Below are 17,695 nucleotides of genomic sequence, written 5' to 3'. Positions count from 1 at the left end.
AATCTGTAAATGAAAATCACGTCAGACCAGACACTCCTGAGCCCTGGGAATTGGTACGTACGCTCTCAATGCAGAGATCCGTCAGCAGAGCTGTATTTAGCATAGGCCAGGAGAAGTACATGGTGTCACATTTTACTTTTCCAAAGGTGTTCTTGGTGCCACAGAGAATAGACTGTAGGGGGTACAATCCAGCACTCATCTGTGGGAGGAGACTAGCCAGGGTTATGCCAGGGCTTTTCCAGTCCAATGTCTGTGGCTGCAGAAGTTGGAAGAAAGTTTTTTTTAAGTAGAAGCACAAGAATTCTCAGGTGGCATCAAAGTGTCGGAACCATTCAGCGTCACCCACCGAAAGGAGTCGTTTTGTGCTTCTAGCAAAGTTCTCTGTGTGCTAAAAACACAGTTCTCTGCCGATCTGCCTGATGGAACAAAGATGCAGAGACAGAGTGTCATTCGATATCTGCAGTGCAGGCGGGTGACTGGAGCAGACCGGCTCCACAGAACAGCTATGCACTGCATGGCCCACTGCCGAACGCCTTTTCAAAACTCAACATTAGATTTGACTTTTGAATACAAGAAATGGTGAGGGGTGAAACAGCTATGAAACCCTCAGCATCTGCAGCTGCAATAATTCTTGGCTGTAGAGTGGAGCGTTGTTCCAGGGGTCTAGGAGCCAGGACTCCTGGGTTCACTTCCCCGCTCTGACTCTGAGGAGGGAAGTCACTTTACTTCTCTGTACCTCAGTTTCTCCATCTGTGACATGGGGATCATTCTGGCCGGCCTGCTTCCCCAGGGCGTTGCACGGACGAGCGAAGGAGCGTTTGCACAGCGAAGTGATAGTGCTAGATGTGAGTTAAGTGTTTATTGTTGTGAAGGAGCCGAACGGTGGGGATGGCCTAGTGGTTAGAGTGCGAGGCCAGGTCCAGTTCCCTGGACTAGTCCCTCAGTCCCCCATCTGTAAAATGAGGATGACCAGCACTGCCCTGCCTCACAGGAGGGTTGGGGAGGATCAATGCGTATAACAGATTGTGAAATGCTCAGAGCCTCAGTACTAGAGGCCATGTGACTAGTGTAAGTCGATAGAGGGAAGGGACAGATGGCATCCCATCGTACATATGGGACTTACTGCTGCAAACAGCTTCATGTAACCCGAGAGCAGGACCTGTGTCCCGGCATTCTGGGAAATCTTTGCATATCTGTGTCCAGAACAATTAAATGAGCTGGCAAGAGACATCAGTTGGGTCTGATCTCACTCAGCGTTGGATGGGACGTGGCAGTGGCTGCAGGGATGGCCGAGGCAGTGGTTTCATGCCGCGCTTTCCAAACTTCATGTCTGGAAACAAGGTCTCTTGAAACGGGGTGGAAGCTCCCTTGCCCCAAGCATGTTTTCCCTTTGGAGTTAGCCAGTTCAGCGCTGCTCCCCGGGCCCAGTGCAGGGGCAGAATGGGTTCTTGCCGTGAGCCCCACATTAGAGATGACGGGTCGTGTGGGAACACCCTCCCTACAGGTGTTACTCCCTACAGATGAATGGTGGTGGGAGCAGCAGCCAGTGAACGCACAGCGCTCAGAGGTACTTGCCAGCAGGGAGAGGAGAGGAAGCCACCCCTAGGAGCCTCAAACTTAAGAGCTCCGTGTGCTGGAGTGCTCAAAAGAGCTAATGTGATCCTGGGATGCATAACCAGGTGAATGTTGGCTGGGTGGAGAGAGGTTATTTAACCTCTGTGTTCAGCACTGGTGCGACCGCTGCTGGAACCCTGTGTCCAGTTCTGGTGCCCACGATTCGAGAAGGAGGTTGATAAATTGGAGAGGGGTCAGAAAAGCGCCACGAGAATAAGAAAACCTGCCTTACAGCGATAGACTCAAAGAGCTCAGTCTATGTATCTGAACAAAGAGGAGGGGTGAGTTGATTACCGTCTATAAGCACCTATCTGGGGAACAAATAAGTAATAATGGGCTCGTCACTCTAGCAGAGGAAGGTCTAACGTGATCCAATGGCTGCGAGTTGAAACTAGACAAATTCAGACTGAAAGTAATGCTGAAAATTTGAACAGTGAGAGTAACGACCCAGGGGTCGTGGAGGATCCTCCGTCACTGTCCGTTTTTAAATCAAGAGTAGCTGTTTTTCTGAAAGCTCTGCTCTAGGGATTAGTCTGGGGATGTTCTGGGGCCAGACTAGATGATCCCAATGATCCGGCCTTGCAATCTAGCAATCTATGAATCAAACCACTTAACAAACTCTTAAGTACCCACAGGAGCCTGGATGTTGTTGCCACCATTCTACAGATGGGGCAGTCCAAAGCCAAGGGGTTAACAGGTCTGATCTGGAGCGGTCCTGAGTAGCCGCAGCTGGTATCAGTGGCAGTTGTGGGTGCTTATCTCCTCTGAAATCCAGCTCCCTGCACAGTACAAGGCGTGTTCAGGCTCCTTTAACCTGGCTGTAAGTAATCCACACTGGGCTCTTCTACACAAGAGCAGATTTTGCAAGTGACTTGCCCCGGGACACATAGGAAATCATTGTCAGAACTGGGAGTGGAACCCAAGAGTCCTACCCCCTTGTGCCTCTGTATAACAGAACTTTACTGCAGGGTCATTTATTAGTCATGTCTCATATGACATAGATCCAGTGAGGCAGGGAGTTCCCTGGTGGGACGTGTAGGAGACTGTGTGTCTTAAGGAATGGAACGGAAAGCTCAGGCGAATATCTGTTGTCCAGCCGATACTCAGAGCTGCCAAGAGCCCTGTGGCTTCCCCAAAGATGTCTGGGAATGTGAAGTAATGACTTTGGGATGTGCCACTCCTCTGTTACTCTGAAAGAACCCAGCCAGTGAGGGCAGAAGATCACGTGATGGGAAGACACCAGAAAAGAGCATGATGATGAAGTGGTTGTAGAACAGTGTGAAGACCCAATCTGCTGGGAAACGGGCCGTCCGTTTCATCTCCTTAAACAAGTAGTTTAAGAATCCATCTGGGGAAGGGGTAACTTTTCTTTAATTGCCCCTTCATGGCTGCAGACTGGGGCTTCAAAGGGTTAGAGAGGCAGCTAGGGCACATCCCCAGATGCTGAATGAATTCATGATGAACTAGCGCAATTAAAGAGAATATGAACTGAATAAAAATTGATTGGACAGTTAAAATGTCCTGTGGTTTTGACATTAATGGAGGATACTTTATAGGAAGAGTCCAAAATGGAAAGTGAAGCTTTCTGAGAGGCTGTAATTTAGTGTTAATTAATAGGCGTGTAAACCTCTAGCACGTAGCATCAAGGACCCTTGATCATTAAAATACCAAATTGTCTAGTACCCTTTTGTCTCTGTGGTGTGGAGCCTGCATTCTCATCACCGCCCCCTCAGAAGGTTCAGTGTAGTAATAAAGAGCCAATCAGATCTGTTCTCCCCATGGGTTGGATTTTTTCCCCCTTTGCTATTAATCCATCTGATTTAAATAGTTGAACAATCTTTAACAAGTGCCCGCAGAGCCTGTCTCTCAGCTGCTCTGCTGGTCTCAATGAGTGTAGCTCTGTTGGAGTCGATGGAAAAATGCCCATTTAAACCCACTGGGAGTCTGGCCCAAAGCTTGACCAGGCATCAAAATCTGGTACTTTTATAATAAAAATAATAATCATTTGCCCACCTTCCGGCCCCAAGTCTCCATGTATCTATCAGGCATTGATGAATTTCCACAGCTCAGCTCTTCTCTGAGGCAGGGCAGTGTCACTATCCCCATTTTACAGTGGGGGAAACTGAGGCACAGATAGAGGAAGTGACTTGCAGCAGATCAGTGGAAGAGCTGGGAATAGAACCCAGGAGTCCTGGTGCCCAGTTTGGAGCATTAACCACAAAACCATCCCTCCTTCCATACATATGGCAGGACATATGTGTGATGCCTGCAGCTGGCTGAACTTTTGTCATTAAAAGGTTGTGGTGTTTTTCCCCTCCAAACAATGGCATTTTGAACAATTCAAAAATTTTCTGTGCAAATGCTTGGCTTGCTCAAAATGTTCCTATTTTTCATCAGAATGAAACAAAAAAATTTGAGCTGAATTTTAAAAATTCAGTGTCCTGTTTTCAGTTTTCCCGTATTTCTGCTTTTCCAGTGAAAAAAGGAGTGGAAAGGGGGGGAAGAGCGACAGCAACAAATTTTGGGTTACGTTTCAATGGAAAAATGAAATATGACAGCAAAAAACTTCCCCCGGAATAACAATATTTTGCTTCTCTCTAAAGAAAAACACAAAAAACTTCACAAAAAACTAGGTATATTTCAGCCACCCTAGTAACAACCTCCGAACTGTGTCTAGGTCCGTTCCGTGTTTAACAGAGGCTTGGACACTACACTCTCATATGGGCATGTTACAGTGATGGGAGAGAAGAATCTGTTTCATTCACAGTCTCTTAAATATTCCCCATTTTCCGCCAGCCAGTGCAAGGCCAGCAGGCACACTCGTGCGCTCGCACATTCATGCTTTTGGAGCCAACCTTTTCTACTGGTGGAAGATCTTGAGGCCATGTCTCGACTCCGTCACTTCGGTACTGTCTCTGCAGCTGGGCCGGTGTAGCGCAGGCTTTTCCTACAGAAGGGGTTTCTCCACCCCTGGAGTGAATCCGCCTTTCCGAGGTAGCTAGAGAATCCTTCTGCTGACCCAGCCACCTTTACAGAAGGGGTCGGGCCGACCTAAATATGGCTCTGAGGGTGCGACATTTTTCCAGGGCGTGTGTCACATTCCTGGGACGCGCCTAAATGTCTGTGAAATCCTCGGCTGTGATTTGTGGTTCTCATGGTAGCAGCTAGAGCCTCCAACTGAGATCAGGGCCCCCTGGGGCTGGGTGCCGCACAGCCCCATCGTGAGAGACGGGCCCTGCCCTCAGGAGCTCGCAGTCCTACTGGACCAGGCAGTGGAAGGATTATTACATTTTTCCAGCTGAAGAACTGGGGCAGAGAGAGGTTCTGTGAATTGCCTAATCAATGGCAGGGAACTCAGAGCTCAGGAGTCCCAGTCCAATGCCTCAACCCAAGCCCATCCTTCCTCCCTGAGTTAATTATGGGCACTGCTGCCTAGAACCACCAAACCCAAGAAATATCTGCTACCTTCCTGAACTTCCCACCCATGGCATCTTCTTAGATCTGTAAATTCCACTCCACCTTCCTCCTGACATCTCCAGTTCTTGGCTCCCTCCTGAGCTGCTAGACATGGGGGATGAGCTCCTTAAATGCAGAAGAGCGGCAGCTACCAGTTAAAATGCTGGGGAGCCATTCCGGCAAGGGAACAGCATGAACACAGCACCTTGATGCAGCACTGCACGGAGGAGAGAGATTCCTCCTTGTTTGCACTGTGGGGGTGCTGCTGTGAGCGGACGGCAATGTTTGTTGTCAGAGGTGGAGCCGCGTCTTTGTCATCGCTAGAGGCCTCTGGTTCCCCCATCACAACCCAAATGCCTCTTCATTTATATTCCAGATAAGTGAGTAAAATTTCATCGCAAACAGGCACTTCATTAATCACTCGATGTTACCATTCTGTTCACTCCTGGAATGGAATTTGGGGTCTTGATAATGGCTCTGTTGTCCAGGCATGTGCCCTGAAGACTGATGCACCTGTCTCTGCTACTAAATAGCTTTGCAGAGAAATATGATCGCCTAAAAACCCAAGGTTCCACTGACAGCAGGACACAGATAAGATAATCTTCCTATGCCTCCAGGTAGCGGAACAATCCTTGCATTATAGATTACAGCGTCACTCCAACAAAGAGATTATTCTTATTTTTCCCCCTTTTGCATTTTGCTTAAAACAATTATGGCTTTCGAATAGGTTTACCACGCCGGCTGAGGCATAAAATGACGCTGAGCGTCAGGGAGAGACAGACCCACTGGGGGCTGTCGTTGGTCTGTGTGCGCCTGCCTCATCTCAGAACCTCTGCCCTTTGATGAATCGTCTCAGAAAGACACAGCCCATTACAAATAGCCGGAGTTCTTCTCGTTCTGTGCAGAGCAAGCGCCCTGTGGAATACCCGGGGCGAGGGGATTCCTCGGCCAATAAAAAAATGTTACCGAATAATTGTGATAATAGTTTGATACAGCATGAAAAGTAAATGACTTCTTATAGTGCAGGCCCCAATGGAGATTGGCTGGTGCTAGGCGCTTTCCTTACCCGTAGAGGGAGCCAGTGCCTGACAAGTCAGACAAGGGGGGGAAAGGGTCACTACCCCCATTCTACAGATAGGGACCTGAAGCACAGAGAGATTGTGAGCTGGCCCAGAGCACATCTGGGGGGATTCCCCTCCCTGTACATTGTTCCTGGCATGTGAGCAATTCAGCCTAGATCCCAATGGCAGCAACCTGTCGAAGTGCTCCCAAAATTGGCGGCCCAGCGAATACGTTAGCTGTGGGCTGGGCAGCTGACTAGGCATCAGAGCAGGGAATTTTCAGGGTTCCTTGTTCTGAGCTCCACCCCAGTCGGTGGGTCTGCATCTCGTAGGATGTCACAACGACACCTCATTGTGAGGAGAGTGACGTGTTGTCACGAGGGTGAGATTCGCTGCAGTGCAGAGGGCAAAGCACAAGGTACAGGTGCTGTGTAAACCCTGTAGTGCTTAGGTCTTCTGCTGGCCTTGCATGGGGGTGAATTTTATTCACTGATTAACAGCAAACAAAGGGTTAATGACTGGCGACTCGTTTTTATCACCTCCGAGTCTAAACACTGAGACCCTATTTCAGTGGCTGAGGTTCCAGCTAAGTCACCTGGCAGTGCACCTGTTTCATTGGGCTGATGAGGAGGGGCAGCTGGGGACCTCAAATTAAAACCGATAATTTGCCATCCACGACATTGACATCTGTTGTGAACGGAGAAGGGATCAGAGAGGAGGGAGAATCTGAGAGCTTCCTGGATCTCTCCCTGAACAGTTAGCCTGGGGGACTAGGTGCCAGGACTCCTGGGTTCTATTCCTGGCACTGCTACTAACTTGCTCTGTGTCCGTGAGGAAAACTCACTCTTGGTGTTTCTGTTTGCCCCCTCTGTAAAAGGGGCGGTTATGATTCCCAGCTCTCAGAGGCATTGAGATCTGTGGGTGAAATGATGAGAAAGAGGAATTATTTCTCCCTGGTACTGGGGAAGGGGTCGAGTTACTCAAGAGCCAGGAGAAGGCAGGAAAGCTCCAGAGGCTGGGGGAGAGGAAATATTGTCACCCCTCTGCTGAGCAAATGCAGATCGTGGGGCCCTGCAGGTTGGTTTCCGATGGAGAGACACCAGTGATGCAAAGTCTGCACGTTTTCTTAGTGTAACTTGCTTTATTTACACCGTGTGCATCAGTCCTTCAGCAAAGGTGGTCACAAACAGCATGCAGGCACAGCCGCTCTCTCTGAAATCTTGGGCCAACACCAGGGCCCGGTTCCCCAAGAGCAAGAATTGGCTCTAGTTGGAGAGACTGAGGCAGAGACCAAAGTCTCCTGCTGCTTGCTACAGCTCCTCTGAAAGAATGAATTGACATTGCAAAATGAACAACGAGGCAGCATTTCTTCTAAGGCTGCACGCAGCTGGCAGGCGAAGAAAAAGATCTTGCGAGACTGTGTAACAGCGCCCTCTTGGGGCTCCTGCTGTAACAATATGATAAGAGGTAGCAACATTCGGGCTGCCGGGCAGAACCTCATGGTGTGTTGGACATCGGGGGCTGGGGACAAGTCTGGATTCTGCCCGGACAACACCTGGAGGACAGCACGTGCCAGGAGCTGCATGCTCTAGGTGTTGGCAGGGCCCGTCAGCAGTAGCCGAGGAAGGAAAGGATTCAAAGCACAGTATTAAGTATTAAACACCGAGTAACCACGTGCCCTCCCTCCCTCCCCTTCCAGATGGATCCCGTGCAGAAGGCCGTGATCAATCACACCTTTGGTGTCCCCTCCCCGCTCAAGAAGAAGCAGTTCATCTCTTGCAACATCTGCCACCTCCGATTCAACTCCGCGGTAAGCTGTGTCTGGAAGGGGTGGGGCGGGCAGTGCCGAGGGAGAGGGGGCTTAGCAGCCGGATGGTCGAGACAAGGAAGGAACAGGCTCCTTCCCAAAATGGGACAGTGGGCCAGACCCTCCATTGCCAGCAGCTTACATGGGGTACAGCCGAGGAGGGGGCTGTCCGGAGCCGTAGCTGTCCCAGCCCAGGAGCTCTGGCGGCTGCTGCAGCAGCAGCTGGCTATGGCTGCCCCAACATCAGCTGGGCCTCTTTGTGCTCGCCCTGCCTGCCCCGAGGTGCCCATTGTGCTGGGGGCTTCAGGGAGGGTGGTTTAGTGGGCGGGTCACTGGACCAGGACTCTGGGGACCTTGCTGCAGTTCTTGGCTCTGCCACAGAATCCCCATGTGACCTTGGGCAAGTCTCCGCCTCTACTTTGTGCCTCAGTTCCCAATCCGTGAAATGGGGATAATATGCCCTGATCTCCCAGAGGGTGCTGGGGGGATAAAACCCATTAGTGATGGTGAGTGCTCGCCTGAGGTATGACGATGTGGGTCAGCTGAGTATCTAGATAGGGAGGAGCCAGCTCTGCTGTCTATACGTGCAGGGGGTATTTCCAGTCCGACCTTGCAGAAAGTTTCTGCTTCCTTTGCACCGTTGAGAGTAGGTCATCCAGAAAGAAAGCAGAAGGCTGGGGGTGTTGGGGGGTGTTCCTCAGGACATAGGGAAGCCCCAGGGGATTTCTCTTGTCTTTCAAAGGGAGTTTGAATAAAAAAATGTCCTGATGCCTAGGCCAGTCCCCCTAAGGCTAAGGCCTTGTCTATACTAGACAAATACAGCAGAAGCCCAATAGTGCTTAGGTGAGCAGCTGGCCCTTGTGGGTGGGTTTCACACACAGAGGAACAGCAAATGGAGGAGCTCTTGACATGCACCGGTTTCATTAAATCAATTTAAAAATGGATCTAGTGACATTGGGGCAAAGCCCAGCCTAATGTACATACATATAAACCACTTTCCCCTGTGCTCATATTGATTTTGCGGCATCTGACACAAGCCAGGTCACCACAGAGTTAAACAAATTGAAGTGCATCTGCATTAGGCGTTTGCACTGATTTGACTAATTGAGTTTTAAATCCATTTCATCAAACCGGTTCAAGTTTGCTAGTCGAGACAAGGCCCAGCAGAGCTCTCTGAACAGGCTGGGAACGTTGTCAGAACTCCAGTGCTTAACTCCCCGCTGGGCCAGCCCCCTGCTCCCCAGCGCACCAAGCAAGGGCATGTCTGGGTTACTTAACCCCACACGCATAGTTTTAGATACAATTACAAACTGTGAACGTGCTTGCAGAGGAGTCGCTCCCATTTATAGCTTGGGTGAATTTGCCCTGTAGCATGGAAACTGGCCTGGGTTAAGTCCCCTGCACCGCAAGGGAGATCGGTCCAGGAGTTCCTCCCAAAATAGGGTTGGTCATCATGACCTTGTGTCTTTGCGTCATGCCCCCCGTCCACCCTGGGAAGGGCAGGTTCGGCCTCGGGTATGTCTCATCACAGCCAGCCCCCTGCAGCGGGAAAGCCCTGCAGCATTCAATGGCTTCCCTAGCTTTAATGGGAGGAGGTGTTGCCTAGTGGTTTGAGCAGAGGACTGAGACATGGGAGACCTGAGTTCTATTCCCAGCTCTGGCACAGGCCCGCTGGGTGACCTTGGGCAAGTCACTGCATCCCTTTGTGCCTCGGTTTCCCCATCTGTAAAATTGAGACCGTGATGTTGCCCTCCTTTACAGAGTTTGAGATCCACTGATGAAAGAAGTTAATTATTTATTATTATGGAAGGGCAGCAAGTTGTAAAGCCAGCCTCTCTCCCTTTCCGCCGCCCCCTCTCTGATACGCAGTGCCGTCAGAGGTCTCATTTTCGCAGCCACGTTCCAAGGCACGGACACAGCTTGCACATACCCTGCACACGTGGTGCTGCAGGTGGATTTACCCCTCTCTGCTGCCCTCCAAGTTGCTCGGCACCGCACCCTGCCCCCTTCTGGTTCTTTCACCCCGTGCGGCTCCATGAGGCCGACTGGCAGCTGCGCCCTCCCTCTCTAGACACTGGAAATGCCACGTCTGATCCTTTGTCTTTCCGCTGCTCTTCATTTCGCTCAGGTCCGCTCCGGCTGCCTCGCTTCTTGGCTTGCACCCTTAAGCTTCTTTATCAGCCCGTGCAGTTCGTATGTGTTCCTCGGGAGCTGAATGTAATCTTTGCCGCCCTGGCTCTGCAGAGCTCTGATGTGCTGGATGGGTTGCTTGGGGTTTTTTTTAGCTTTTTCTTCCAAATCAATCAAACATCTTGTCGAGGGGAGGAAGGTCACTTTCATTCGTCCCCTGCAGTAATGAATTGTACCCAGCCGATCTCTTGGGGGGGGGAGCTGATTAGAAGTTTAAAAGGAAATTCTCAGTCAGATCAGATGCTGCAGAAGTTGGGTGGATCCCCAGCAGACAGAGGTGAGGTTCTCTGCTCTGGGACACTTGGGAGGCCAGACTAGATCCGGCCTTACTGTCTATGGCCAGCTGAGATCTGCTCTGCAACCTTCCATGAAGAGGTGACTGACGGTGGCACCGGCCCAGCTCTTAACTCTCATTCCAGTCGAATCTCTTTGCCCTGTCTCAGGGTTGTAATGGTCGTTGTGTACAGAGGGCCGAATCCCAGTGTGTCATTCTCGGCCCTGGATGGGCTCCACACTCCTCGCCGCAGTCTCCAGGGTGTTGATAGGAGCCTTGCACAGAGGTCAAGGGATAGAATAAGGCCCTGAGGGAGTAATTAACCTAGCAGGAATCATGGCATTGTCCCATTCAGACCGTGTTGCCAACCCTGGCGGATTTATCAGGAGTCTTGCAATATGTGGTATTTTAGTGCCTGGAATTAGAGGATTATGGGAAAATTTCATCTTGGAACTAGGACCCTAGGCTGTGGAAAACCCAGAAGGCAAAGAATCAGCACCTGGTGTTTATCGTCTTTTCGAATCTCATGATCTTTAACCCAATCTCATGATTTTTGTGCGCTTGATGCTGGGCGTCATTCACCAAGGGCACCTGGGCGGCTGCAGGCCACTGCTGTGCTGCCATTCATTTCTCCTCCTTCCCCATCCTCCTTTTTCCAGTTTCTCCCTCTTCCATGTCTCTATATGTCTGCTCTGTTCTTCCTTCTGCATTTCCCTTTCTTCAGCAGCTCCCCATCTGCCCCTGCTCCTGTGGGCCTTTCCCCTGCTCCCTGTTTGCTGAAATGATCACCTGCAGGCTTTCAGTGAAAACTGCTCAGCAGGTTACTCTCTCCAGCACCCAGACACCCAGATCCAAACCCCAAATAAATCTGTTTTACTCTGTATGAAGCTTGTACAGGGTAAACTCATAAGTTGTCTGCCCTCTCTAACACTGATAGAGAGATATGCACAGCTGTTTGCTCCCCCAAGTATTAATCACTTACTCTGGCTTTACTAATAAACAAAAGTTATTTTATTAAGTATAAAAAGTAGGATTTAAGTGGTTCCAAGTAATAACAGACAGAACAAAGTAAGTCACAAAGCAAAATAAAACAAAACACGCAAGTCTAAGCCTAATATATTAAGAAACTGAATATAGGTAAATCTCACCCTCAGAGATGTTCCAATAAGCTTCTTTCACAGACTAGACTCCTTCCTAGTCTGGGCCCAATCCTTTCCCCGGTACAGTCCTTGTTAGTTCCAGCAGACATCTCAGGTGGTAAGCAGGGGCTTTCTCATGACTGGAAGCCTCTTTGTCCTGTTCCACCCCTTTTTATAGCTTTGGCACAAAACGGGAATCTTTTGTCTTTGGGTCCCCACCCCTCCTTCTAAAGGGAAAAGCACCAGGTTTAAGATGGATTCCAGTATCAGGTGACATGGTCACATGTCCTGCAAGACCCCAGCCTCCATTCTCCCTGGGCTGGCCCACACGTACCCAGGAAGGTTTGCAAGTAAACAAAGCCATGTACAGGTCACTGATTCTGACACACCCTTAATGGCTTCCACTTAATAGGTTTACCTCAGTGATACACGTTTGTCTCTTATTCTCCTGACTCCAGACCTAGTAATAACACATGCAAACAAATGGGGTGACCACACTCTGTAGATCACAAGCTTTGTAATGAGACCTTCCAAGAGACCCTTTGCATAAAGCATATTCCAGTTGCATCATATTCACAGTCATCAGCATATTTCCATAAAACATACAGAGTGCAACGTCACAGTGGGAACTGGAGTCAGACTGGTTTAACCCCCCCATGTGGACGCTCTTAGTTCTGTGTAAGGGCCTTTGTCCCGCTTAGTTTACATGGCTTGGGAAGGGGTTTGAGGTAAACTGAGAAAAAGACACAGTTGTTCTGGGATAAGTGTATCCCTTGTGGGGAGTGAAACCGGGGTAGCTACATCAGTGTAACTGTACCCTTCCCCTGTAGACAAGCCCTTCAAAGCCAGGTTAATCTCCTAAACTCTGCAAACAAAACTCTATTTATTTTTAAAAGCATCTGTCAAACTCTAACTGCAGCCTGTGTGCTCAAAAGCTAAGTGTCCCCTCTGCCGACCCATACCAGTGTCTCCTCCCCCCGTGCAATATTTAGATCTCATGCATGACAAGCACCCGACCAAACAAATATTTATTTGCTGGTTGCAAAGGCAGGGGGACGCCATAGTAATCTCCCTGCCGGTGTGGCTGGAGAATTGAGCCTCTGGCCAGCACCCGAAGTGGGTTAATGAGCAGCCACATGGCTCCTGCGCCTACAGAGAGAGCAATTAGCCTCTTTATACTTTGCTCCTGCTAGTTGAGGCTCAGTAATCATGCTAGCGCGCTTGCTCCTTCCCTTCTCCAAACGGAGGAATAGGGCAGGAGGCTATAGGGGAAACCACTGTTTCTTGGCTTTACTGAAAGCCATGATGGTTCCACAGTGTTTGGGCAGGGCCTCATGGTGCCAGGAGAGAAGGTGATTGTTGGAGGGCAGGGGAAGAAAGTTAATTGCAGAAAGAGGTGATTTGTCACCAAGAAATCACCAGATCCTCCATCTAGTGTCTTACATGCAGGGAAGCCCAGCGACTCCCAAAATGAATGGCCGACTTTCTGTCTCAGGACTTCGGTAGCCCCTCATCCCCATAGGCTGGGAGAGCCTGGCGGATCACCCCGATGGTGTCCTGTTCACTAGACCACCCTCCCTGCTGTAAAGGCCGCGAATCTGACCCCCTGGCTCTCACTGCATGGTGCCTTGCTCCACGATTAGTCCCATAGTCAGTGTGAGGGAAGGGAGCAGCATAGACCCCGAAAGGATTTGGGCAGCATGAAACGCAACACCCCAGAGCTAGTGTGACAAAGGGAGATCGCTAAGAAAACGCCAGTCCTTCCACGCCTCCTTGTGCTTTGCTGCAGATGACCTCAAGGCAGAGAACGAGGCCAGTCGGTAGCTTTCCTGGCGCATTTCTGAGGAGGAGTTTGATGCACTCAGCTCAGCGATCAGCCGCTGGAACAGGCCACACAGACACAAGGATGTGGATAGTCCCTGCTAGCCTGGGAACCTGCACAGCTCCGCCTCTTCCAGAGGAGAAATGCAGCCCCCAGCTACAAACCCTGCAGGAGGCTGGCTCAGAACAGAGTCCCAGTTCAACTTGTCTGTGTCCTCAGTCGGCCTCATCACCGAGTAACTGGGAACATGCAGGAATCGGCTGCCGTGTAACTCACAGGGCATGTTCTACTGGCTAATGCAGGGTCAGCCTGTTAGCCCCAAATGCAAACGCTTGTGCTCTGTCCCACTCGTACACACTCATGCCCACTATCTTTCTGTCTCACTATCCCAAACGCTCACGCGCATCTCACGTGCGCACGTGCTTCTTGTCTCTCCGGCACTGTTGTCCCGGCACTTGTTCTGTCTCCCACTCGTTTCTTTCACACCTGGGCTGTCTGTCACTCACACGCGTACTCTCCTGCCCTTCCCACCCCTTCTCGCCAAGGCCACATCTGGAGTGAAATCACCTCGCAGTTTACGCTGTAACGCTGGTTCGATTTCTGCACAGGATGGCAAAGCGCTGGGAGCCCTAGTTAAACTCCAACTCAGCCCTGACCAAATTCCGTTACCTGATGGAGCATCTTCGTATTTGCTTCCTGGTGTGAGCCTGGTGGGTTTTCATCCACGTATCCTGCCATCGATTCTGAATTCGGACACCCTCATTTCTCTCCCCTTAAAGGGGGGATTGGAGGGTCTGGTTCTACCTTGTAAGTTCTAGCAGCCTAAATTGGCGTCCAGAATTGCCAGGCAACTTAACCTGCCTTGCTCTGCTACAGTGTCTTGATTCTTTTGGGATTTAGTTTCCATAAATTGCTAAATTGTGGTTGCTTTTGGTGACAACACTGCCTTGTCCCCAACTGCTAAGGACACAAATGTTTAGGGCTATTATCTTTTGTGTATGTTTTTATCAGGACCGTGCAGGCATGCACCCACTGCTGTGCACTTCATTATTCAATGTTCACTGGGAGAAAGAAGACGGTGAATGGAAATTGCATGTTAGAGGCCTGTTAGGTTACAATGGGAGATGTGTCCTACCCGCGAATGTTTTTTTCCTAACAGCAGGAAATTTATTGTGTGTTTCTGAAGTCAGACATTTTGCCTGAAAGCGTCTTTTGAAAGTGACTTGGCTCATTTAATCAGCAAAGAGCCCTTATCTCAGCCTTGCAATGCAGCGATGTTGAAGCAAAATGATACCTCGGCTTGGATCGATTTGTATGCAAAGCAATTCAATGAAAGGCTGAAACCAGAGCTTTGCAACACACTCCCCCCCAAAATCTCACCTTGGTGGAGGTCTCTGGCTCTGGGGAGGCCAAATGATTTCAGGGCACCGTGTTCTTCTGGCAGCAGATGCTGGTCGGCACCCGCAGATGTAACAGATCCTCCTTCTCCACCTGTAGTCACTCACATCTATGTCCATCCCAGGCGGCTGGCTCTGCCCCTGGGCTCCGTTTGGGTCGGACTGGGCAGGGCTGAGTCGGCTGGTGTTATTTATTCACTAGTTTGTATCATGGTAGCACCTGAAGACTCCTGCCCCAAATTGCTCAGGGTCTAAATCAACAAGCCAGACACAAGGGTGGTTGGGCGGGGAAACAGCAACACAGCTAGGGGAAGAGTCACACAGCAGGTCAGGGTCAGGGACAGAGCTGAGAATAGAGCCCAGTGCCCTGCCCCTAGACCATGCTGTGTGTGTCCCTGTCCTCTCTGCAGTTCTATGTCACAGTGCTCCATAGGAAATCTCCCCCCCCCCATGCCTCCCGGGACTTGCTTTGGGTTTCAGGTTTACACCATGGGCTCATCCAGAAACCCAGAGCTCCATGGGGGTCCCTTGAAATCCACTTGCCTCTGGGCTGCGCCTCAAACCGCCAGCCCCCAAACGGGCTGGCCCGTCCTGGGAACCTGGCCGGAGTGGGAGGATTGGAGTGGAAGCTGAGGCCGGGCTGGGTGGAGATATTACGGCCAGCACAGGATCCAGCCATGGGTTAATGGACTCTCCCTGAGCACAGACACCACCCCCAGGGGCAGAGGGAGCCCGCGCGGGCGGGGACTAGGCTGGGCTCATCTGGAGCAGGTTAGGTATCCCGAAGGACTGTCCAGAGCCTGAGGTTTGGAGAGATGCTCGGTCTAAGCTGCACTGCACCAGCAGCCAGCTCCCCTTCCTCCTGAGCCCCCGTGAGGAGCAGCTCAATGGATAAAAGCCAGGTGGTCAATCTGTTTAGCATATGCAGATTGAGAGGTGACTGGATCAGTGTGTAAGGAGCTTCCCAGGAGCAAACGCCAGGTTCTACAGAGCTCTTGAGTCTAGCCAAGAAAGGCAGACCAGACCACAGGCTGGGAGCTGGAGCCAGACAAATTCCAGTTAGGAATTCGGTACCATCTTTTAACCAGTTGGAACAACGTCCCCGCAGTGGTGAGTTCCCTGTCTCCAGGGGTTTGCAGATCCGGACTGGCACCTTTCTAGCAGATGCTTTAGTCAAATACACGTTACTTGGTTCAATGCAGGGGGAACTGGGTGAAATGTAATGGCCTGTGATGTGCAGGAGGCCAAACCAGCCCATCGCAGTGGTCCCTTGTGGTCTTCAACTCTGTGTATCTATGCAAATGAGGCATGGGACTGGAGAAAGAGGATCACCTTATCACATGGTGACTGGCCCCTTGAAGAGGGGGCAGGGTCCAGTGCACCTGGGCCGCCTAAAGGCAGACAGACATGCCCAGCTGCCTTCCCATAAGCCCCGCTGGGCAGCCCGCACTCAGCCACAGATGCTTCGTCACTACGTCGGTTTAGGCCCCGATTCAACAAAGAATCCCCACTCAGTGAAGCACTTAAATCCCGTTGACTTGGATGCTGTTCTGAGTCTGGGGCCAGGACTGTAAACTCTTCATGGCAGGTCCTGCCCTGCACAGGGGGTCTGAGCTGCACTTCACACTAAGTGGCCCAGTCTCAGCTGCGGCCTCCCAGTGCTACTGGCAAATAAATACAAGAGGGAAGGTTCTAGGAACACTCGTTTGCCTCTGCAATTAGCTGTTCCCCAGCTAATCACCAGGAGAGAAACCCTCACCCACACCCCCAGTGTGACTTTTTCCTTCCCTACTTTATGCTACTCTTTCATCTCCCTCTCCTTTTTCCTTCTGTCTCATGAGAGTCTGGTGTAAACTTGTGACCAGGGAGAGGCAGCTAAATGCAATGCCTTAGACAGCCTGATGCTGGTACGAGTTTGCCAGGTCTTGGAGTGGCTGATCAGAGCGGGTGCTGGGCCTGGGTTTCTCCAGAAGAGAGACTGCACCAGAGACCGAGGTTGTATTTTTTCTCTTTGCTGTTCTTTTCTCTCCCCTAACAAACTTCTAATTAGACGGGGGCTCACCTACCTACAGAGATAAAATGGCTCTAATTAGACGTTTGCAAAGCGCGTTAAGGCTCCTGAGCTGCAGAAGAACAAGGGATCCTTGCTGTTGGTCTCAGAGCAGCCTTTCCTTTCCTTCATCCCCCTCCTCCCCAGCCCTGTCTGTCTGTCTGTCTGTCCCTTCGTACATTGTTGCAGCATTGCGTGTGCTCTGACTTGACCTCTCCCTGGTCCCTTCCCTAGAACCAGGCGGAGGCGCATTACAAAGGCCACAAACACGCCCGGAGACTCAAAGCCATAGAAGCTGTGAAGAACAAACAGAAAACAGCAGTGGCCACCAGCCGGGACATCCCAGCAGACTTCCCTGCCACCCTGGACGTCAGCGGGGATCCCCACAGCACAGGTATGGCCATAGCCGCCCTCCCTGGCCCCGGACACCAGAAAGGGGATTTCCTGCACCCCTGGCTCTCGGCCGTCAGCTTGTACCAAACAGTTGCTCTTAGGGAGTAGGAGGTGGCCGAGTCTGTGCATCCCCTGCAGTAATAATTCCCCTGGGACGAACAGCAGCATGATACTCTTCACGTAGCTCGATAAGGAACTGCGCTGCTCTCCAGATATCAATTAACATCATGCTGGCATGGGTCAGAAACAACATCTGCCTGGCGACTGACAGCACCATGAGCAAGCAGGAGGCCAACAGGGTTGGGAACAGGCTGCAGGGCTCCTCCTTGCTTGGAGACTGGTTTGCCTGGGTCATTAGCTGTGACCCCTGTATGTGGGGAGCTGGGACAGCAGTCTGGCTCCCGGTCCACTGGTGTCTGTGTCCCGGCCTGCCCCTTGGGGGCACCTGTGGGGCCATCTACACTGCTGCTGGGGGTGTGACTGTGAGCCGGG

General features: G+C 51.0%; 1 protein-coding gene across 10 annotated transcripts in view; it reads left to right on the top strand.

Annotated features, from left to right (window-relative positions):
- The window catches only part of LOC140904058 (zinc finger protein 385C-like), a 194,697-nt gene that overhangs the window by 162,970 nt on the left and 14,032 nt on the right, over nt 1–17,695 (top strand). For 9 of the 10 annotated variants that reach the window (XM_073326279.1, XM_073326277.1, XM_073326288.1 and 6 more), the window contains 2 exons: nt 7,831–7,941; nt 17,045–17,204. In XM_073326279.1, the coding sequence (XP_073182380.1) occupies nt 7,831–7,941; nt 17,045–17,204 (271 nt within the window). The remainder of the gene's footprint in view (nt 1–7,830; nt 7,942–17,044; nt 17,205–17,695) is intronic. The other variant, XM_073326284.1, reaches the window with a different exon arrangement.

The sequence above is a fragment of the Lepidochelys kempii genome, chromosome 27, assembly GCF_965140265.1.
Source record: "Lepidochelys kempii isolate rLepKem1 chromosome 27, rLepKem1.hap2, whole genome shotgun sequence".
Taxonomy (NCBI): Eukaryota; Metazoa; Chordata; order Testudines; family Cheloniidae; genus Lepidochelys; species Lepidochelys kempii.
The sequence above is the reverse complement of the archived record's forward strand: the minus strand, read 5'-3'. Positions and strand labels throughout refer to the sequence as shown.